This window comes from Carlito syrichta, unplaced genomic scaffold (genome assembly GCF_000164805.1).
Source record: "Carlito syrichta isolate Samal-C Ts95f unplaced genomic scaffold, Tarsius_syrichta-2.0.1 Scaffold301826, whole genome shotgun sequence".
NCBI classification, from domain to species: Eukaryota; Metazoa; Chordata; class Mammalia; order Primates; family Tarsiidae; genus Carlito; species Carlito syrichta.
Window position 1 is genome coordinate 430,921 of NW_007245922.1, and position 22,182 is coordinate 453,102.

General features: G+C 38.0%; 1 protein-coding gene across 6 annotated transcripts in view; it reads right to left on the bottom strand.

The window, feature by feature from the left end:
* TTN (titin) overlaps positions 1–22,182 on the bottom strand; it is a 275,101-nt gene that overhangs the window by 80,199 nt on the left and 172,720 nt on the right. For all 6 annotated transcript variants that reach the window (XM_021711039.1, XM_021711037.1, XM_021711038.1 and 3 more), the window contains 39 exons: positions 20,399–20,522; positions 19,589–19,855; positions 17,808–17,905; positions 16,997–17,165; positions 16,643–16,909; positions 16,088–16,354; positions 15,718–15,996; positions 15,216–15,624; positions 14,989–15,113; positions 14,618–14,884; positions 13,655–13,924; positions 13,263–13,565; positions 12,862–13,164; positions 12,402–12,589; positions 12,195–12,309; positions 11,807–12,091; positions 11,551–11,702; positions 10,695–10,842; positions 10,363–10,540; positions 9,639–9,760; positions 9,258–9,545; positions 8,846–9,142; positions 8,565–8,751; positions 7,982–8,097; positions 7,593–7,892; positions 7,118–7,417; positions 6,920–7,025; positions 6,617–6,813; positions 6,228–6,533; positions 5,850–6,128; positions 4,958–5,257; positions 4,551–4,853; positions 4,080–4,442; positions 3,466–3,768; positions 3,032–3,331; positions 2,641–2,937; positions 2,252–2,536; positions 1,871–2,164; positions 23–322 (listed from right to left, as the gene is read on the bottom strand). In XM_021711039.1, coding sequence (XP_021566714.1) covers positions 23–322; positions 1,871–2,164; positions 2,252–2,536; positions 2,641–2,937; positions 3,032–3,331; positions 3,466–3,768; positions 4,080–4,442; positions 4,551–4,853; positions 4,958–5,257; positions 5,850–6,128; positions 6,228–6,533; positions 6,617–6,813; positions 6,920–7,025; positions 7,118–7,417; positions 7,593–7,892; positions 7,982–8,097; positions 8,565–8,751; positions 8,846–9,142; positions 9,258–9,545; positions 9,639–9,760; positions 10,363–10,540; positions 10,695–10,842; positions 11,551–11,702; positions 11,807–12,091; positions 12,195–12,309; positions 12,402–12,589; positions 12,862–13,164; positions 13,263–13,565; positions 13,655–13,924; positions 14,618–14,884; positions 14,989–15,113; positions 15,216–15,624; positions 15,718–15,996; positions 16,088–16,354; positions 16,643–16,909; positions 16,997–17,165; positions 17,808–17,905; positions 19,589–19,855; positions 20,399–20,522 — 9,457 coding nt within the window. The remainder of the gene's footprint in view (positions 1–22; positions 323–1,870; positions 2,165–2,251; positions 2,537–2,640; positions 2,938–3,031; positions 3,332–3,465; positions 3,769–4,079; positions 4,443–4,550; positions 4,854–4,957; positions 5,258–5,849; positions 6,129–6,227; positions 6,534–6,616; positions 6,814–6,919; positions 7,026–7,117; positions 7,418–7,592; positions 7,893–7,981; positions 8,098–8,564; positions 8,752–8,845; positions 9,143–9,257; positions 9,546–9,638; positions 9,761–10,362; positions 10,541–10,694; positions 10,843–11,550; positions 11,703–11,806; positions 12,092–12,194; positions 12,310–12,401; positions 12,590–12,861; positions 13,165–13,262; positions 13,566–13,654; positions 13,925–14,617; positions 14,885–14,988; positions 15,114–15,215; positions 15,625–15,717; positions 15,997–16,087; positions 16,355–16,642; positions 16,910–16,996; positions 17,166–17,807; positions 17,906–19,588; positions 19,856–20,398; positions 20,523–22,182) is intronic.

A 22,182-nucleotide genomic window follows, 5' to 3' on the forward strand; every position in this document is an offset into this window, starting at 1 on the left:
TTATTATATTCCGATTCCACACCTTCATCATCTTGTATAACTACATTGAGAGGCAGGGATGGTTCACTTTCACCAATTCCATTGACAGCTTTGACACGGAACTCATACATTTGGTGTTCATCAAGGTTTTCAACCAGAAAAGATGTGGTTGGGCAGAGTCGCTGGTTAACTCTTTCAAAATCAGGTTTGTCATGACGTCTTTTTTCAATGATATATCCTTGGATGGGACTGCCACCATCACTGCGGGGCTCTTTCCAGTCAAGGGTAATGGTGGACTTTGTCCTTTCTGTATACGTGAGCCTCTCGGGAGATGTTGGAGGACCTTTAGCCAGAGGCAAGTTAAATTTATGAGTATGAGCTAAATATTCACATAAGAAACAATAATTCATTTCAATCTAATTATGCAAAAGATAGACTTCTGTTTGGCGTAACCTCACATCCATTTTTAAAATCCTTCCCCAAACTTGTCAGCTTCCAGAATTATAGACATTCATATGGACAGAATGTTTTCTAGCAAACTTTTCATTAAGATGATTGATTAAAAATAAATCAAGGTACACATATGCTTTTTTTTTTTAAATTGGAGTCTCACTCTGTCACCCAGACTGGAGTGCAGTAGCCACTCCCGGCCACCGCAGCCTCGACCTGCTGGGCCCCGGTGATCCTCCCGCCTCAGCCTTTCAAGTAGCTGGAAGTACAGGCGCACGCTACCATGCCCAGCTAATTTTTTAATTTACTGTAGAGATGAGGTCTCGCCAAGTTGCCCAGGTGGGTCTCGAATCCACGGGCTCAGGCAGTCCACTCACCTCAGCCTCCCAAAGTGCGGGATTACAAACTGAGCCATCAAGCCCAGCAGCTTTTTTTATACTTAGCATTTTAGATTGTTTACCTCTGTTACTGGGAAAGCTTCTAATCCTAATGATCTAGGAAAGTAGGTCTGTGATGTTTTGTTTTGAGTGATCAGCTGAGGGCAAAGTGCTGCTTCTTTAGTGAACAGACAGTGGATATGTCTACTGAATACACTGTCATGTTGCCTCATGTGTAGGCTTAAAATATGAAGGAAAGAGAATTTATGTAATGCTGCTGTGATTTTACATTCCAAAGAACAGAATTAAGAAAGTAAGGTTTGATGGTGAAACTAGACACTAGTTGACTGTTATTGCAACCAGAAACAGTGGAAGCCCAGCTCTGTTCTGATGCTTCTGGCACAGTTTGAGATACAGCAGACATTTGCAGATGAACTGTAACAGTGATGTAGGATGTCATTTCTTTCTTTCTATTTTTTTCAGGGGTTAGCAGTGAAAGAATTTTCTAAGAATTTTTTGGAGGTTCTTTCTGGTTTTGGGTCTCCCTGTCCTTCCAGCATGGGTATTCTTTAAGGGTAGAGGAAGATTAAGGCATTTGTCCTAAGGTAATTATCTGTCCCATAATCTTTTAGAAAAACAGTGAACTATCTGTATTAGATATTAAAATTTTTTATAAAGATGTGGGGTACAATTCAGGGTTAGGTATACATATGTTGATTATAGATTTTTTTTTTTTTTTAAACCTACTCCAGCGTATTTTATTGGAAAGATTTAATACTTCTAAACTATTTCCAGGTTATTATTAAGCCCCAGTTGATCCAAGTTTTTCAGTACACAAAACCGTTCATGATTTATGTACTTAAGAGTCAAAAATTACATTGAAATTATAGCAAGCATAGTGTCCTTAAAATTGCTAGTAGTTATTTGCTTTATTTTGCTTATTACACTCTGGCTATAGACCTTGTGACTGTTAAGAGTTTGATGCCATAAAGTTCAGTAAATAAGTGACATAACTTGAAGCAAAACACCATTTAATTTATAAGTAAAATGAAAACCTCTTTTACCTAATGGATCAACTGCAAGAATTGGTCCTATTTCAACAGGAGGGCCACAGCCAAACTTGTTCTTGGCAATAACACGGAACTTATATTCTTGCCCCTCAAGTAGACCTGTGATGTCACATTTAGATCTCTCAGTCTCTATTGGTTGTCTCCAAGTATGCATCTTGGCATCTTTTCTTTCAATAATAAAGCCAGTTATTTCACTTCCTCCATCATCTGCTGGATCAGACCAGTTAAGTAGACACATCTTTCTGTTTGTTACAACAGGTTTTAAGTCAAGCACTGGACCAGGGACATCTGAAAAACAAACAAAACAAAAAATTCAATGTAATAAGATTGTATCATTTTGGAACACTTAATGAAAATCCATGCAGTGTTCCTTACCAAAAACTTCTACCCTGGCTGCTGCAAACTTGGAACCACAGCTATTTGTAGCTGTAATCAAATATCTGCCGTGGTCTTTTCTCAATGCATTCTTGATAATTAGTTCAGATTTGGTTCCAACGTCCTCTATGACAACGCGGTCTTTATCCAGCTCCCCTTCTTCTATGGTCCATACTTTTGTAGGCACAGGACGACCAGTTACCACAGCAGGAATTCTAAGAGTTTTCCCAGCCATTATCTGTATTCCATTCTTGACAGATACATCCAGCTCCACAGTTGGAGGCTCTGTTGAAAGAGGATAGCCATATATTAGCCAAGAAAGATGAAAGAAAAAAAAAGTCCCATACTGAGAAAATATCCATAATTTTAATCAAATAACTTTTAAGTACCTTGTGGTTCAGCCACAGTAACAGGTCCTGTTTCTCCAGGTGGTCCTTCCCCTGCGGCATTGACAGCACTCACACGAAGTTTATAATCAGCACCCTCTCGGATTTCTTTGACAGTGTACTGACGGACCTTGATCATCTTCTCTGTGCAGCGTGACCATTCATTTGTACCAATCAACTGCTTATCAACAAAGTAGCCAACAATTTCTCCACCACCATTGAAAGCTGGGGGCTCCCATTCTAGTTCAATAGTTGTAGAGCTAGTGTCAGCGACTCTTGGGATAGGTGGACCAGGTGGAGCTAGAATGAATGAAGAAACACAAGTCACACTCACTGATGGTGTTGAAATGTACAGTGGTTTGCTCTATCACTACCTTCTACAGGAATAACTTACATATTGGATCACGTGCTGTTTTGGGATCTGAAGGTGGACTGAACTTCCCAGGTCCAGCTGCATTTTCGGCACATACTCTGAAGACATAGGTGAGTCCTTCTAATAAGCCATCTACCTTGGTTTTTAAAGCATTCAGGAGGCTCTTGTTGACACGAGACCAATGTGTACTATTAACCTCACGTTTTTCAAGCCAGTAGCCCAAGATGGGGCTTCCGTTATCTTTTGGTTCATTCCATTTCACTAACATACTGTTGCTTGTAACATCTTCCACAATGGGCTTATCAGGTGCATCAGGTGGTTCTGATAATAAGAATAACATATTTGAATTAATTCCCTAATATGACATAAAAATTCAATTTTACAAGTGTGATAATGTGTATACCAAAGTATATGGTAAAAGGAAACACTTTTAAATGCTAGAGGAAACCACTTACCAAATGGATCTTTAGCTACAAATGGCTTTGAAACACATGGTGGTCCAGGTCCAAACCTATTTTCAGCTCTTACACGGAAGAGGTACTCTTTTCCTTCAATCAGTTTTGTTACTGAATATTTGCAGTGTCTAAGTGTTGAAGTGACAACAATCCATTCTGAGTCAGGTTTTGTTTTGTCTTTCTTTTCCAAAATGTAGTTGATGATTTCACTGCCACCATCATCAAGGGGTGGTTCCCATTTACAGAGGACTGAGGTCTTTCTAATATCTTCAAATACAAAATTGATTGGAGGTCCTGGTATATCTAATATTTTTAAAGAGAAGAGTGTTTAAAGAATTGTGTAGAAACAATTTCTTTGGAAAATGTAAATGTCATTATGCTCCTTGGACTTGACTTCTGTTTCTCCCATATCTATCTGTGTATCACATTAGATAGTAAATAATAAGGTCAGTTCATTCCTTTTACATGGCCAGATGATTAAAATGTGTGTGAGGGTAAACTGTTGGAGCAATTTCCCAATTTTTTTTAACTCTTCCCAAACTTCTTATTTTTATGTTTTAGTAAAACTCTTAAATAGTTTTTTTCCATTGGAAAGTATAGTTTTCACTACTTACCTAACACACTGACGGTACAAGGAGCTTTTGCGGTACCATGATCATTTTCAGCTTTGATCATATACAGGCCATGATCAGGTCGGAGAGAATCTCGGACACGTAGCTGAGATTCTCCTTGTTTACTATTGTCAATGCTCAAACGCTCTGTCAGAGGCAGGAAGAATGGTTCTTCTTCCTGAACTTCACCCTTCTTCCTCCTAACCAGGGGTGCTGTTCGCTTCTTAATTTCCTCTGGTGTAATAACATTTTCATCCTTTATCCATGTAATAGTTGGATAAGGAGATCCAGAAATAGTGGCATCAAGTGCTATTTCATCACCTCGTTTTACTTCTAGGCTTGTTCTCAGAATGACTTTGGGGGCATCTGTCATGGTCAAAAACAATAATTGTTTTCAATTCTGATAAAAAGATCTGACACAACATTATTTTTATTTATTTTGCAATGGGAAAATGGCAAATCCATTAAACTCACCAATAGGATCTACAGCTTTTGTTGGAGGAGTGGCCCGAGAAGGTTCACTAATACCAGCAGCATTCTCTGCTCGCACACGGAATTGGTACTCCTTTCCCTCTTCGAGTCCTTTTGCTGTATAGGTCAGGATTGGTACCAGGTGTTCATTGCATCTCTTCCACCTTTCTTCACCCTTAGCAATCTTCTCGATGATGTAACCCATTATCTTGCTCCCACCATCGTACAAAGGTGGCTTCCATGTAATAGTCATGGCCTTAGCTGTAGGATTATGAACCTCAACATCTACAGGTGGATCCGGAGGTTCTGAAGAATAAGATAAAAACTATTACTACTGGGAAAACGATCTTCTTAAAACAAAAATATTGCCTATTGATTCTGAGCCATAATACATCCATGCCCAAACTTACGCTTTGGATCTTGAGCAATGACCGGATTTTTCAGTTCAATATATTCGCCTCCACCAATCTTGTTGACTGCTTTAACACGGAAGAAGTATTCACCATTTGGTATAAGATCCTTCACAGTCCAAGACAGTTTGTTCTCACCAGACATGACTGGTATGTATGTCCTCCTCCCAGCCTCTCTGCGTTCCAGGACATAATGAAGAATTGGGGTTCCACCATCAAATTCTGGAGGTTCCCAGGTTAACTTACAAGAACTCTTGGTCACGTCACTTGCTTTAATATCTTTGCATGGTCCAGGAAGGCCTATTACAAATAAAATTGGTAATTATTTCATGTACTCTTAAAAAAAATCAGCAACTCACTGTCTCTAAGTGGGGCTTTTGCATTTTGGATAGGACAATGTTTCATGTGTTAAAATGTCCCTCACACTGAAGAGCATTTAGCATCCTTGGCTCTCAACTACTAAATGGTGGTAAGACTCCCTTGAGTTTTTGTGCCAAGAAAAATTGGTCTTTTTTAGAAAAAAGTTTCTAAACATCATCGGGGTGGGGGTTGGGAGAAGGGCATAAAATGTTACTACTTGTGATTGAGAACACTATGGAAAATGTAAATTTATACAATTAAGAAATAAATATTGGTCATTTCAACATTCTTTGGGTATGCTATATCTTTTATTTAAATTAGTGTTTCACATGCAAATAATTAAAACCGACATACATTAGTCTAATCAGGGTTTCATCTCTTTAGAATTGTTTTACTTCTTGAAAGAAATTATCTGAAAAGACATTTAGTCTACAAATGGCCAATTCGTGATGCCATTTATACTAGCACTATAAAGTTAACTAATTTCCTCAACTTGTGAAGAATGTCTGGTGTTTCATCAAAGAATAATTACCGATGACTTTGACGTTGATTGAGGCAGTTGCTGAGCCGAGCTTATTCTCCAGTGTAATGGTGTAAACTCCAGCATCTGCGTGGGCACTCTTGGGAACTTCAAGGTGTGCAGAGATGTGATCACTCTTCATTGTTAATCTATCACTTGCTTTAACTTCCTTGCCATCTTTATGCCAACTAACAGTTGGAACTGGGACAGCTCTAAAGGGAACAGGAATGCTTAACTTTTCACCTTCAATAACAACAATGTCATGAGTCTCCAGGTCAATTGTTGGCTTACCTGTAAGATGTAATTCAAAAGATAAAAAAAGAGTTATGTCAAAATGCAATGCATGAATAAAGTCTATTTTATTAACTATAAAAGATACTGTGTCCTTACAGTCTGGGTCTTTGGCAACCACGTTTTCCGAGATTTCAGATGGCTCACTGACACCAACAGCATTGACAGCTCTCACTCTCAGAACATACTCTTTGTCAGGAACAACACCTTCTTCAACCTTGAATTTCAAGTCTTTTATTGGGCGAGAATTAACTCGCATCCATTTCTCAGTGCCCACTGGACACATTTCAACATGGTATCCTATAATAGGACTTCCACCATTTTTCTCTGGAGGCTTCCAAGCAATGGCAATGTGCTTTCTCCCAGCATCAGTCACATGCAGGTCAAGTGGCGGTGAGGGAGGGCCTGTGAAAAGAGCGAAACATTCACATTCACAGTCTTATCATCAAGTTCTAGGCAATATCCTTTGTATAGTCAGTACTACTTACTGGTTGGATCTTCAATTGATAGGATTTCTGTGGGTTCACTTGGGTGACCAACTCCAGCTTCATTTTCTGCTCGAACCTGAAACTGGACCTCTGTTCCTTCGATGACATCAGTTACTCTGAAGTTACAGTCAGGACCTGCGGTCTTTCCAGCTTTCACCCAACGGGTACCTAACTTTTCTTTCTTCTCAATGATATATCTATTGTCATAACAAAGTATTTCATTAGTATTAAAGAAAAAAAAAGCAAAGGTAAGAATTTTCAGCCAACTGTAAGTTATTCTTTATAAATTAATCTAAATTCTACCTCTGTATGGGTCTTCCACCATCATTTTTCGGTGGCTCCCACTTTAGGTCAACATGTCGTTTCGTCACATCAACCACTGTCAGGGCATAGGGCGGTCCAGGGGTGGCTGAAGGCAAAATAATCAATGATTAGAAAAACCAGAGGGAAAGTGATAGTCTCTAGCAAATGTTGTCACAAAGGTTACATTAGAGAGCATACTAAAGGTGTCTTTGGCCAGGACGGAGTCCTCAATTTCAGTGTAGTCACTTTGTCCTACAGCATTTTCTGCAGCAACTCTGAACACATATAAAGAGCCCTCAGTCAGTGGGGTCACTGTGCACTTGGTATCCTTGACAGTGGTGTCCACTGTTTGCCAGCCTTTTCGCCTGACATCTCTCTTTTCCACGATGTAGTTGGTGATTGGGGACCCTCCATCTTTTTCAGGAACTGTCCATTTTAGGTCTGCTGTATTCTTTGTGATATTAATAACTTCAAGCCAGCGAGGTGGTGATGGAGGATCTGAATAAGAAGGAAAAATAAATTCAAGTTTTTATTGTCCAATGGTCAGTCTTCACTGAATTAGGAGATAATACAGCAAGGAGGAATAATAGTAATTAGATTTTCATATTTTATCATATTGTAGTTCTCAGACATTAGAAGAATTTATATGCCCCAGGCATTAAGAGTAACTTACATAGCTTCTCCCGGCAAAGCACGGGGTCACTGGGTTCACTGGGTTCACTTTCTCCAGCCTTGTTCACGGCTCTTACTCGGAATGAGTATTCCTGCCCTTCCATGAGCCCTGGGAGCAAGTGCTGAGTGGTGGGAACCCCTTCAGCCACTCTGACCCAGTCATCTGTTCCAGTCTTCAGCATTTCAATTACGTAAGACTCAATCTTTGCTCCTCCATCATGTTCTGGCTTTGTCCAATTCAACACTAATGATGTTCTGCCTACATCTTTCACAGTTGGTTTTCCAGGGGGCCACGGAGGATCTGCAGACCATTGAAATCATTATTTAGGTATGTCCAAACAGAGTTTATATAAACTTTAAAGTAGCCACAAGAAATTATATAAATAATACCTATAGGATCCTTTATTAAGATTGGTTCAGTTGATCTACTTGGCTTTCCAGGTCCAGCAAGATTTTCAGCCAATACTCGGAATCTGTATTTTTTCTTATTGGTGAGACCTTTCACTCTGGATTAGGAACAAAGTGAATGTTTAACATCATGGTAAAAAGCAGAAACTATTTTTGTTTTATATAGATGAGATGAATTTATTTAAATCGTAAAAAACTGATTTGGAAATATGACTAGATGTATTTTAATATAAATTTTAAATCATTTTTTAATGAGTACACGCTTTAGATTTGGCCATATGTACCCATATAATGGCAATATCTATAATAATGATACTATCATAATGTACTAGAGGGCCAAACACTTTGAAACTTCCAGAAAGTTAATATTTTATCGTAAACTAAGACATGTCCTTGAATGGAATGTGTGTCGTTTTTGAAATTATGTGATTATAGAAAATATGAGTAAAAATAATCTTTAAAATTGTGTAGTAATATATAATCATGTATAATCAAAAGTAATACTAAAGAGTAAAAACTTAAATATACTCCTCTTCTAAAATCTTGATGGAGATTACGGGCATACCTGTATGTTGTGTCCTTTATTGGCATCTTATTGCACTTAACCCATTTATCTGTATCAGGATCTAATCTTTCAACCCAGTATCCAGTGATTGGGCTGCCACCATCATCATCTGGCTCACACCATGTGAGAGTCACTGCATCTTTAGTGATATCAGAAGGTTCTAGGCGAGTTGGAGGCCCAGGTGGATCTATAGACAGGATAATGGTATAAAGATATGACCCCTAATGCAAGTTGGAAATAAGCATCTTTTTTTGTTTTTAACAGTGGATTGAAAAACTTACCAAACTGAAATTTGGCTGTTATTGGTGTGGCCTGAACCGGCTCACCAACACCATACATGTTTTCTGCAGCAACTCTGAAGATGTACTCTTTATTGGGTGTTAATTTGGTTGCCTTGAATTTTGTATCCTTAACAGTGGACGAGAGTTTGTGCCACACTTCACTGTCAGTTGCTCTTCTCTCCACAACATAGTTCGTGATCTTAGAGCCACCATCATCCCGTGGTGGGTTCCATGTTAGAAGACATGACTCATTGGTTACATCTGTGATGTCAAAAGCTGCTGGTGGTCCAGGTTTATCTGTGGGTAGTATTACACATGCAGAAAGAAACATTTTTTTTGTTTGTTTACCATGTTTTATTCAAGGAAGTGACTAACATGAGTTTGTCCCTTTTAAAATGAGAGATTCCCTTACCTAAGACGTTCACTTCCACCACAGCAGTGGCCCGTCCACACACGTTCACAGCCTCAATGATGTATGTACCAGTGTCACTTCTCTTACTATCAACGATAGTCACTGTGGATTTCTTAGGAACATTTTCAATGGTAATTCTTTTGTCCTGCTTCAGAATCGTATCCGCCTTTGTCCAAGTTATTTTAGGCTCAGGTTTTCCAGTTACAGTGGCAGGAAGTTCAATCTTAGTTCCGGCTTTTACAGTGAGACCAGCAAGGAGCTTCACATCGAGGAAGATTTCTGGGGCCTCTGAATTGGAAAATATTATTTATGATGTTAGCAAGTTCAAACAGAATTAAGGTCAGAGACTTGACTGATGGGACAAAAACCAGACATAAGTACCCTGTGTGTCCACAGCCTGGATTTCCTCTGTGGGTTTGCTTGGCTTGCTAGCGCCTTGCCTGTTCAAGGCCTTCACGCGATAGGCATACCATTGGCCTTCCTCGAGACCTGTCACTTCCATTCTGTCAGAAAACAAAACAAGATATTTTACTATCATGTAGATCATTCGTTCCACTGTGTAGTATTCATAATCTTTCCAAAATTTATACTCTGGTATAAAACTATTCTTTTTTAATTTTAATTTTTTGAGTTGGAGTCTCACTCTGTCACCAAGACTGGAGTGCAGTGGCCGCTCCTGGCCACTGCAGCCTTGACCTGCTGGCCTCCGGCGATCCTTCCGCCTCAGCCTTCCAAATAGCTGGAACTACAGGCGTGCGTTACCACACCTGGCTAATTTTTTAATTTATTGTAGAGATGAGGTCTCGCCAAGTTGCCCAGGCGGGTCTCGAATCCACGGGCTCAGGCAAATCCACTGAGCCCAGCTGAAACTATTCTTTAAATTAAATCTGAATTGCTTCAATAGTGTAACTGAGTACATTTTCATTGCAATATTGTAATGAAGACTTTGAACAAGATAGTGCATTAAGTAGCACTTTGAAAAATCAGATAGACACACCAGGAAAATTCTCAATGAAAAAACTAAGTTAAATTTTCACAGAGAAAGCCCATTTTAGTGAGTGGGAATACACATTTACTCATGTACCAAATAATTTTTAAAACCTACTTTGTGTCTGCAACGGGTTCTCCACAGGCAACCCATTTATCAGAGCCACGTGGACATTTTTCAACTAAATATCCTTTGATGCGTGAACCACCGTCATATTTAGGAGGATCCCACGTTAAGAAGATGCTCTTGGCTGTTCGATCTCTCCATTTAACATTCTCTGGTGGGTCAGGGACCGCTATAACATTTGAAAGAGAAAGGATCAGTCTGAGACAGGCCACCTATGAAGTTATCTCCGGATTACCAACCCCTGCCTTGACCCATAACTTCAAGTCTAAAAGCAAAAACAGGTAACACAAGATTAGGTAAGAAATCATCAAGAATTCACTCACTTGCAGGAGCTGACATATTTACAGGTTCATCCACATATGCCGGTTCTCCAGGGCCACACTTATTACGAGCACAGACTTTAAATAAATATTCTTTTCCTTGAACAAGATCAGGAACTGTGAATTCTAGGTCAGTCACTAAGTCCATAACCTGGGACAGAGAAATACAGTTAATTAGTTGTTTTCCAAATCCCCCTTCCCCAAGTCAGAAAGATCTTTACCATGACCAGGGATACATATGGAAGTTGTATTCAACGCTAAGGATTATTCTTATATTAATATCGTTAGGAAAAAATTGCAAAGTAAGATGTATGATAATATTTGACCCTCAATATAGGGAAAAACTGTTTCATAGCTTATATACATTTAAAGGGATGGCAAATGAGATGTTGATTAAAAATTTAGTGATTAGAAATATGATTTTAAATCAGATTAAAGAATAGTAACTAGTATAAAGAGAAGGAGGAAAAAATGGCAGATTAGGCCAACTAAGGTATTCTAGTAGAATGAGAAGAGTGACCACCAGGGAAAGAAACACTTTCCTTAGAATAACTTATAGCTTAATACAGGCATACTGGGTATTTATCAGGTACCAAGTGAGCAGGTAAGTCGTGTTTTAATTTTTTACAACTCTGGCTGAAAATTTGGTAAGGTTCTCAAAATGAGGCAATTATACCAAACGTTGGTTGAAGTTTGGAGGAAGTATTAGCACCAATGCATTTATAAAAAGTTTTAGGTACATTTTTAGTGAAGTAAAGGCAAAAACATGTGGCACATAAAAGTTCTGCGTGGCATCCCAGTCTTTTGGAATCTCCCCCCTCTCATTTGTGGAGTTCGGGCATCACTGCTCAGAACTCACTTTAGTCCATGTTTTCCGGCTGACTTCGCGCTTTTCAACAACATATCCTGTTAACGGACTTCCTCCATCATCATCAGGTGGCTCCCAAGTCAAATGTACTGAGTCTCTGGTTATATCACCAAATTTCAGTTCTTTGGGTGCACTTGGGCGAGCTAAAAAAAAAAAAAAATTCAATCACAAGTCAGTATCATTAATATTTTGGATCATTGTTTAATACTGCCAAATCATCTTAGATGATGAAAGTTTAGTTCCTTACCAATTACATTGACATCAATTTCCCCAGAAATCGCTTTCACACGATTTTCTAACTTCAGTGTATAAATGCCCTTGTCTGGACGTTCACTTGGAGAAATGACAAGCTCGGCATAGGCAGATAAGGTCTTCATTTTCACACGGTCCTCTGCTTCCAGTACCTTATCTCCAAAACACCAGGTGGCAGTTGGCCTTGGATAGCCTGTACTTGGAACCAGAATCTTGATGGGATTTGGTACAATAACTTCCAGACCATCTTTAAATGCACTTAAATCCATTGTTGGTTCAGCTGCAAAGAAGAAAATTTAATGAGTTCCCAGTACCACATTTAAGTCTGTGTTAAACCCAAAGTGCTATGTACTGTTTCCAAATCTAATAAAATATCCATTTACCAAATGCATCATCAGCAGTGAGAGGACCAAGAATTTCAGATGGATCTGAAACACCAGCTTCATTTTCTGCAGATACTCTATATACATATTTATTTCCTTTTTGTAATCCAGTAACCTAAAATTATGAATTAACACTTGTTAAAAACATATACGTTAAAGTCCAAGATGATACATTGAATATTCATTTTTTAGATGCAAATTCCCTACCTTGTAAGTCAGTTCAGGGACAAGTTTCTTATTGCAACGAATCCAATTATCTTTTCCTTCTTCACATCTTTCAATTATGTAGCCTAATATTGGGCTTCCTCCATCTTTCAGAGGTGGTTCCCATGTGAGCTGAACAGATGACTGAGTCTGATCTGAGGAATTTAGGTTCACAGGAGGACTTGGTCTCTCTGGAATGAAAGAAAAAATTGGAGTATACCAATTAATTTAGTGACAATTTATTAAGACAGTGCTGTCATCAATTTTATCATCCTTATTAAAATAACAGATTTACTGAATTCACTGAATAAAAGTAGGCACAGTTTGGGCTTCAACAATTTTGTTCAAATTGTTCTGATGTTCTACCTTTTTATTAACTTTAATTTAATTTGATTTATTTAAATTGATAGTCCTAATTCCTGGATTTCAGGCAGTAATTATTTCCTTTTTTTGATGAGCTTACCAATGGGATCAGCAACTTTGACAAAGGGGGTGGCTGCACTTGGCTTTCCAACTCCAATTCGGTTTTGAGCTCTGACCCGAAAACTGTACTCCTGTCCTTCCACTACATCGTTGACAGTTGCAGACAGGTCTTCAGCTCTCACAGTCATGGCAGTATCCCACCTGATAGAAGTCTTGTCTCTTAATTCAATGACATAGTTTGTGATCTCAGCACCTCCATCATACTCTGGTGGTTCCCATGTCAGTGAGACACCAAACCTGTTCACATCAGTGATGGTCACATTCAAAGGAGGGCCTGGAACATCTGGGTTTCACCACAGAAGAAGAAAACATCAGTTTTGGGTTATACTGGGGATGAAAGCAAACATAAGCTTGTTTGCAATTTACTTAAAAACTTCTTACCATATTTACTCCTTGCTTCTACAGGATTGTCAGTTTCTACTGGTTCACCAGTGCCAACTCTGTTTCTTGCACTCACACGAAACAGGTACTCGACTCCTCCTTTCTGTAGTCCAGTGACAGTAAACTCACAGCTGTCTGCACGGTCAGTGGCCATAACCCAAGTCTTTCTCTTGATGTCACGTCTTTCAACAACATAACCTATGATCTTGCTTCCACCATCAGTTAATGGTTCTTCCCAAGCAAGACTCACTTCACCATCAAATGTTTCTGTCACTTCTAAGTTACGTACTGGTCCAGGAACATCTGAAAGGCACATATAAAAGATTTTTTAGTGTGCTTCTTGCCTTTAAGTTGTGCTTTGCCAATTAAGTCCAAGTGACAAAAGAGCTTACCAATAACTCGTAAATTGATGAATGCTTCTGCTTTTCCATGTTTGTTCTGAAGCACGATTTTATATCTTCCTTTGTCTTCTTTCTTGGCTTCTGTAATTCTGAAAGAAGTTTGTTCAGCTGTAGTATCCACAGTTTTTGTAGATAAAGCTTCATTTTCTTTAAACCACTCAGCTTCTGCTTTGGGGTAGGCATCATACGGCACCACCATTGTCAGAGGCTGGCCAACATCAACCACAAGGTCTTGATCATCTGTCTTGATTTTCGGTGCAGCTAGTGAGAAAGATAACACATGAATGCTTTTGACTGTTTACTGAAGTCAAATGATATCATATTTTCTTTACTATTCATTTGTTAGCAGATATTGGTTGCAAAATCTTAGAAGTATGCCACAGAAACTTCACAACAGAGAATGCTAACTGGCTTAGCATTCTCATAGCTTTTTTTGAGGATGGTATAAAATTATAAAATTTCCATTCTTTGCCACAGGTAACAACAGAGAATCAGTATAGTGCAAAACATGTTTTGTTTTGTTGGTAGAGTAGACACTGCATGCTTAGTTCAAGATAAACTAGACAAACTCTTTTATGTGCAAGAAGAACATGACTTTTTCATGACAAAAAGATGTCTTGGTCACCTAAAAGACACACAGGGGTTTGGAAAGTAGAAGAGTACGGTGCTGTCTTTAGGTTTGGGAAGACTCTCAGGATGTTAGGTTAATTCTAGTACTTACTAACCACCCACCATGTGCCAGGAACTGTCCGAGTAAAGATAATTGCTATCTATTTCCTTACTCAGGACACTTACTTTGTAGTGAGAGAAATTAGAACAATTAACATGCGGGTAGGGATTCCTAGAAATTAAAGGCTCTCACAAGGATGATCTCAGTAAATAACCTGAAATCTGAAATCTATATAATATGTGTGATATTGTGAGGATATTTTAAAATAAAAGAAAGGGACTTACCGGCCAGTTCAAGCTTAGCTCTGGCTTCTTTGTCTTTGGCAATAAATCTGTATTCACCCTGGTCACGGGGCTTGATGTCGCAAACTTGTAGCCGATGTATCTTTCCCTCACTCATCATCTGGTGTTTATCACCCTGGACGACAACCATGTTATTTCTCAGCCATTGGACTTCCACCTTATCTTTGTTGAGCTCAGCTAAAAAGACAACGTCAGCCCCAGGGGCTTCAAGAATATCTTGAGGAGGCCTGATGATCTCAACAGGAATTTCTGGAAAGAAAATGTGAAATAAATACAAGTATATCTGTATTTTGATTAACAATTTAAAAAAACTGGTAACTGATATTAGAATTGTCATTTCACTTAATATGTACCTTCCACAAAGAGTCTTGCTCGAGACTTCCTGTCTTCTACTCCACAAGCATATTCACACTCATCCTCCAGCCTACAGTCTTTTATAATGAGTCTGTGCGTACTTCCTTCTTTTTCAAATTTGTATCTAAATAAGAGAATGAATCATCAGTTAGCTTGCATAATGTCCATGCAATTGTCAAAAGTATATACATAGCTACAGAAATTGAGATAAGAAAACTTAGCTTACTTTTTGCCTTCTTTGATTTCTCTCCCATTTCTGTACCATTTTACATTTGCTTTCTCTCTGGAGAGCTGGCAGGAGAAGACAGCATCATCAAACTCAGTGACTGTCTGGTCTTCCAAGTGTTCCACAAATTCTGTGGGGGCTTCTATGATGAGAAGCTCGGCAACAGATTTATCTTGTCCTGCAGTGACAATGTATTCTCCTTCATCTGGGAAGCCACAGTCCTTAATGATTAGAGAGTGTTTGTACTTATCAATTCTATATAATACACGGTTGTCAAAAGCCACTTCTTCTCCATTTTTGGTCCACTTTAGTGTTACATTGAGACGATTCACCTTGCACCAGAATGTAACAGATTTCTTCTCCATTGTTTCAATATCTTTAAGAGGTTCGACAATCCTCAGGTCTTCCTCTGTTGTAAAGGAGAATGAAAATAATTAATTTTAATTGTTTTCATAATATAAATTGATGCAAAAAAATCTCTAATGCCATATAAATTATTTACCTTCTACTATGAGGTTGGCTGCACTTTTAACATTTTCACCTCTGTGATTAGTCAGAGACACATTATAGTTGGCTTGGTCATTTAATCGTGCGTCTCTGATTCTGAGGGTGTAGACCAGGTCTTTTTGGAGAATAATGTATTTTGCACTATCAAATATGGCCTCTTCATTTCTGAACCATTTGGCCTTGGCACCTTCAGTATTGACTTCACAATTGAAGACAACTTCTTGTTGTTCCTTCACCCGGGTGTCCTTAAGAGGAACTACGATCCTGAGTTTTTCTGAAAGCAACCAACAAGACTTTATAGTATGGGGAAAGAGTGAAGTGGTAAGTGCAGACACAAAAACACTCAAAAGGCAAGAACAACTTACCAATTACTGTCAAGTGAGCTGCTGCTCTGGCGGCCCCAACCATGACAACATAAGTGCCCATATCTTGCAATGTTGCATCTTTCACAACTAGGATCCTCTTTTTACCATCAGCAATAACATCATATTTATCTCCAGATTCAAGTGTCATATCATCCCTCTTCCACTGGACTTCAAAGCTTTCCTTTGATATAGAGCAGACAAATTCAGCCTTTTCTCCTTCAAGTATTTCAAGGTTTTGTGGCTTTGAGATAAATTCGGCAGCAAGTTCTGGAAAGAAAAAGTTGCAAGATATTGGAAGCTTACATGTTTGTACTTTATTTTTAAAATTTTTATTATAAAGATGTGGGGTACATTTCAGGGTTAGGTATATAAACATTGATCATGCAGGTACCCTTGTTGATGAGGTATGCCCCTCCCTCCCCTAGCGGTTTCCCTCAACTGCCAATCCCACCCCCCTCCCCTGACAGTTTCATACTACTGCCAATTGCTTTCTTATAGCATTGTAACAAGCACGAGCTGTTAAAAATGAAGTGTTATTCATTGCAATTTTCATACCATGTACTTTGACTTTGCCATCGGTTCGAGAACTTGGGAGTCGACAGTTATAGCTGCCGGCATCCTCAAGGTGAGCATTCTGAATAATCAGGATTCTCTTTCGTCCATCAGTAAGTATTTCATATCTTCCCGTTTCAATGATCTCTTCATCCCCCTTGTACCAAATTACTTCTGCTCCAGGCTTGGAGACTTCACAAACCAGTTTTATAGTATCTGTTTCGCTAACTTCAATGTTGGCAAGATTTTTGGTAAAGACAGCTTCTTCTTCTGCAAGAAGAATTGAAAGCAACATTGAATTAAACTGGAAGTGATAATTTCTTCTTATACTTCTGAAAAGAATGACTTCACTCTTACCCAGGACTGTCAGCATGCCAGAAGTTCTTGCTGTCCTTACTTCACAGGAATATTCTGCTTCATCATCCAGCAGACACTTGTTTATGACAAGAATGCGCACTGCTCCCTTGGATATGATGTCATATTTTTTACCTTTTTTAATTTCAGCACCATCTTTAAACCACTGGACCTATATTTAAGATAAATAGATCTATCACTTTTCTTGTCGTCCTTCACATGAGTGTCCCTAAGAGGAACATTGATCCTGAGTTTTTCTGAAAGCTACCATTAGGACTTCATAGTATGAAGAAGAACCAAGTTGGTAGACATGAATATAAGTAAACCCCAAAAAAAGCAACAACAATCTGACCAAGTACTGTTAAGTGAGATGCTAGGATACTATTATCAGTAACTATTATATAAACAATAGGATCTTATAAGGTTAAGGCCATAGGCGGTCTTAGACATCATACAGACCAACTCCTTTGCTGTGTAAATTGAGACTCAAACTTGCCAATGGAGGAACTTGCCAATGGCAGTTAATGGCAACAAGAAATAATTAGTTGAGACATTTGGCTATTATTGATCAATAAAAACAGCAATTCCATATGGTTTAAACTAATACTATCGAAATCTCCTGATTTGTGAGTCCAGTGTTTCCCAGTAACAGTAAATGAATAATGCTTAAAAAGTACATATCTCTTACTGAAATAATCTTTAACAGTGATGATGAGAGAAAGGTTTGACTAACTTTTTTTTTTCCATTTTGGCTAGGTCACAAGTAAATATAAAGTATTTGGCAATAGAAGATAACAGGTATATAATGACAGACCTTCGCATTTTCTCGGGAAATTTCACACTCAAATCGAGCCATTTCTTTTTCTTTAACTTGAAGATCTGTGAGTGGTCTTAAGAATTCCACATGAGGAGCTGTAAGAGAATGTCATCAGAATTCAAAATGAGGTTTCTAGAAATTTACTCTGACATTACTATGGTATACATTAAGAAAAAGGTCTTTTGTAGGGCTTTTCCATAGTAAAGGCTGCAACTGACTTTGACATCATTTGAAGCTACCACTCAGGTATGATACTTTGCTTTTTATATATCTCTGTAGTTCACATAAAATTACGTGGCATGCCATATGTCCAATTTGTGAGTGTGTGTACACACACACACACACACACACACACACACACACTCTTTATATATATTTGAGAGTCATTGAAGTTTTTTTTGAATAATAGCTAGAAGAAAAATCTTCATTGGTGCTGCACCAGAGTTGAAAGATATTGTCAAAAGAAACACTATCTTTTTAAGGCAGCCAGCATAGTCTTTGAGAAATTAGCAGAATTCAATGATAATACAGCTTGAAGCATTATGGCCAGACTTATGTGTGGCTAACAGGCACAAGTCTGTAATTGAAGTCACATACGTTCAGCTTTTTGAAGAAAAGTCAGTGGTAAAGACATCACATATGTCAGGGATAAAACCTATTAGTGCAACAAAGCAATGCGTTTTGTGCAGGAGGGCAATTTGAGTTTTACATCTGCTATTTCATTTGGCTCCAAAATTAATTCAGTCGATGTACAGTATTGGGGAGTTGCCCCCTTGCCCTTCCTTCTTTCAGAACTCCTTGTGAGTCCTTCCCAAGATGACCTTTCTTGATCAATGCAATTCTGGGACAAACGCTGCCAAATAGGCTGGAAGACATGCTCATTGCGGCTGTGACTTCTTGGAGTGGAAGAAGACAATGAGGGGAAGGAAACCCAGGAAGCTACTTTGACATGAGCTCAAGCAGAGCAATCACACAGTGGAAAGAATAATGGAGCACAAGATATGTGTAGCAAAAAGCCACTAGGTTATAGCTGTTGACAGATGGGAAGCAACCAAACCAAACAAACATGTATTGCACAAAAACATGCATTCAAAAGTGTCATCAATGGACAAAGGAATGAATGAAACAAATGAGCTAGCATGTGGCATTTTTTAAAAAGATGTTGTATTTTCACCGGAGGAAGAAGTAATGCTAAAAATATTCAGAGTTATCTTCATTCAAAGAGTCCAGGACTCACAGAATCTGAGCCTCACTCCATCTTGTCCATTCTTATTCTCGGAGGTTGAATTAGTTACATGAATGGGCTTTGTCATATTATAGCTGACCTCTAGTATGCTCCTAGTCAAACTGAAATTTCATGATCATTTTCCATTTGTTCCCCACGCCTGAAAATTCATTTTCCTTTCATATGGAAGTTATTTTCTTTTAAAAATCAGGGTTCCTTAGTTATCTTTTTAATTCAGCTTTTCCTTATCTACATAAGGATATTCATACAGTAGGCTTATACCATGTAGACAAAGAACATGTCTGCTCACTACTCAGTGACAGAAAAGAAGCTTAACGCAAAGTGATGGATCTGTCTTTTATCAGACCAGACATAACAATAAAGACTTTCTTTTTTTCTTCTTTAAGCATATAAAGGATTAGGTTAGGTTCATATCAATAGTAGAAGTTGCCAAGAAATGCAGTTAGGCCCAGAAAGGCATGCAAAAAGTGTTTTGTTGCTGTTGTTATCAAAGAGTTGCAAATGAAAAGTCCTGTGTAAGAAGAATACTTACGCACGACGTTCAGGTTACAGGAAGTCTTAAAATCTTTAGCATCACAAGTGTATGTTTTAATGTCCTCTGGTGTACAGTCATGTATAATAAGTTTTCTGACCCTGCCATCAGCAACAATTTCATACTTCTTGCTTTTGAGGACTTCTGTCCCATTTTTGAACCATTTCACCTTAGCATTTTCTCTGGAGACTTCACACTCCAATACTGCAGTAGCTCCCTCTTCGACCGTCTGGTCCTCAAGAGGCTTAGTGAATTCAACTGGGGGCTCTGAAAGAATGATACTCATTAGCCTAGCTACTTTTCCTTTCCTTCACCAAGAGTTTTGGTACCTCCTCAACCTTCCTCTGGCATCTCCAGAACTTTTCTCTTCTAAATTTCATTTGTAAGTTTTGATTCCATTTAGACAGTTTCCTCTAATAATGATGCTATATCATTATTTGTATAGACAGAGGAAAATTGGTTTTTAAAAACTATGAAGCAGCGAGGAAATAATAGCCAACTCTTAGTTAATAAAGTGATGGAACCCTAGCTTGATAATAGTGTTTCCTACAACTGGTTTTTGAACATTTAGGATGTACATTAAAAACAATTGGGACAAACAGAAGAAAAAAAGCCTATGCTAGTCAACTTTGACTCTTAAAAAAATGGTTCGTGGAGTATTTTGTTAGTCCAAAAAAAATAAAATTAGGCCTTTGCATATTTGGTTGATTTTTATAATCTGTATACTCATCACACAGAGACCGTTGAGAGTTGGCATTATTCATGAGCCTCTACACTACACCTGTATTTCAAAAGAAGCCTCATAGTTACCTTTCACGAAGAGGTTGGCTTGAGTTTTGAAATCCTTTGCTGTTAGTTGCACCTCTCCAGCATCTTCCAGCTTTACATCCCTCAGGGTAAGTGTATGGACTCTTCCTTCTGAACGTGTGACCACCTAATTTTTTTTTTTGGAAAATACAGTTTAAGAATATTTGAACAGCAATCTCATATATAGTTGCATTAAATTCCTTTAGGTAAATGGTTTGAAACAGGACTTTCCACGTTGTTTTATAATCTCATGTATAGCGCATATGTATTTAAAAATAATTTTAACCAGTAGTTTAGGATCTTTTTGGAAAATTTTAGACTTTTTTTTATAGTTGCCTTTGTATAATTACTAAGTGGCCTTTTGTGTTAAAACTGCCTAGGCCAATTTCTGCTTATATTTGTGGTCTTTTTTGCATTTATATATTTAATATATATGTGTGTGCCTCCATTCTGCTACTGAGTTTATATTTATATGAACATATGTATAAAACAAGAAGTTAGAAAAACAAAATCATGAAAGAAAAAAAAAGATCGAATATGGCAAGCTGAAAGTAAACCTTATTTTCTAAAGGCTAGGTATTGTCTGTGCAACATTGAGCCAGAACCATCTATTTTAGCAATTAAATTTATTTTACAAGCCAGTCAAAATAAATAATGTGTACAACTTCTTAATTTTATTGAAAATTTTATTCAAATGAAGATTGGACTTTTTCATGTGTTTGAGTATCAGGAATGGGAAATTCAGGTGTCAGTGGTGCTATAGATAGGCTCATTCCAGCAGTAAAAGATAAGAAGTTCTTTCAGTTCTATGACCTAAATTTCCTAAGAAGTTATGCCTTGTCATCCAAATTGGCTTTGTACTGCTTAAGAGTTCACTTAGAGTTAAGAATAATGTAAAAGTTTTATACTGGTGAAACTATTTATCATGCCAATATAAAGGAAAATCAAAAATTAGGTTTCTTATAAAGCTGTTTTCCTTAATTAAGAGTGGGAAATGATTATTCATATGATTACCTTAATAAATGAGAACAGCAAAATATAATAAAGAAAAATAGCAGATAGGAGAGAGAGATATTAAGTGCATGGTACTTGAATGGGAAAAATGATTTTTTAATGATATTCCAATATAAATTTTGCAATGCAACTTTTGGCTATTTACAAAAGTGTCTCAGTTTCTAGCCCTTCCACAGATACATTTTATCTATTAACATGATGTTGTTTTATCAGCTAAATTCTTCTGCAGCTATTCTAGAACATTCTGGGTTACCAAGGACATTGTTCAGAACACAGTAGATCTCAATAAACAGCTTATATATAATCTACCTCAACTGTGTTAAAATAAAAAAAGAAAAACTAACAGGTACCTTATACAAATAAGCCAGTAAAATGAATGCTGAAGATTCTGTGGTATATCAGAAGGATTATGTTAGACATTATCCTTTTAAGGCAGTAACTTGTAATGAAAGCATATTGCTATAATACAGTAGGCATTATGATTGTGACTACATTTTTCTATTAAAGCTTAAATATGAAATTATCCAAGGTCACTTGAGACTTAGCAGTCCCTTCTTAACTGACATCCAAAAAACAGTTTAAAAAAAGAAAGAAGCCGGGCTCGGTGGCTCAGCCTCTAATCCCAGCGCTTTGGGAGGCTGAGGTGAGTGGATTGCCTGAGCCTGTGGGTTCGAGACCCGTCCAGGCAACTTGGCGAGACCTCATCTCTACAGTAAGTCAAAAACTAGCCGGGCGTGGTAGCGCGCGCCTGTAGTTCCAGCTACTTGGAAGGC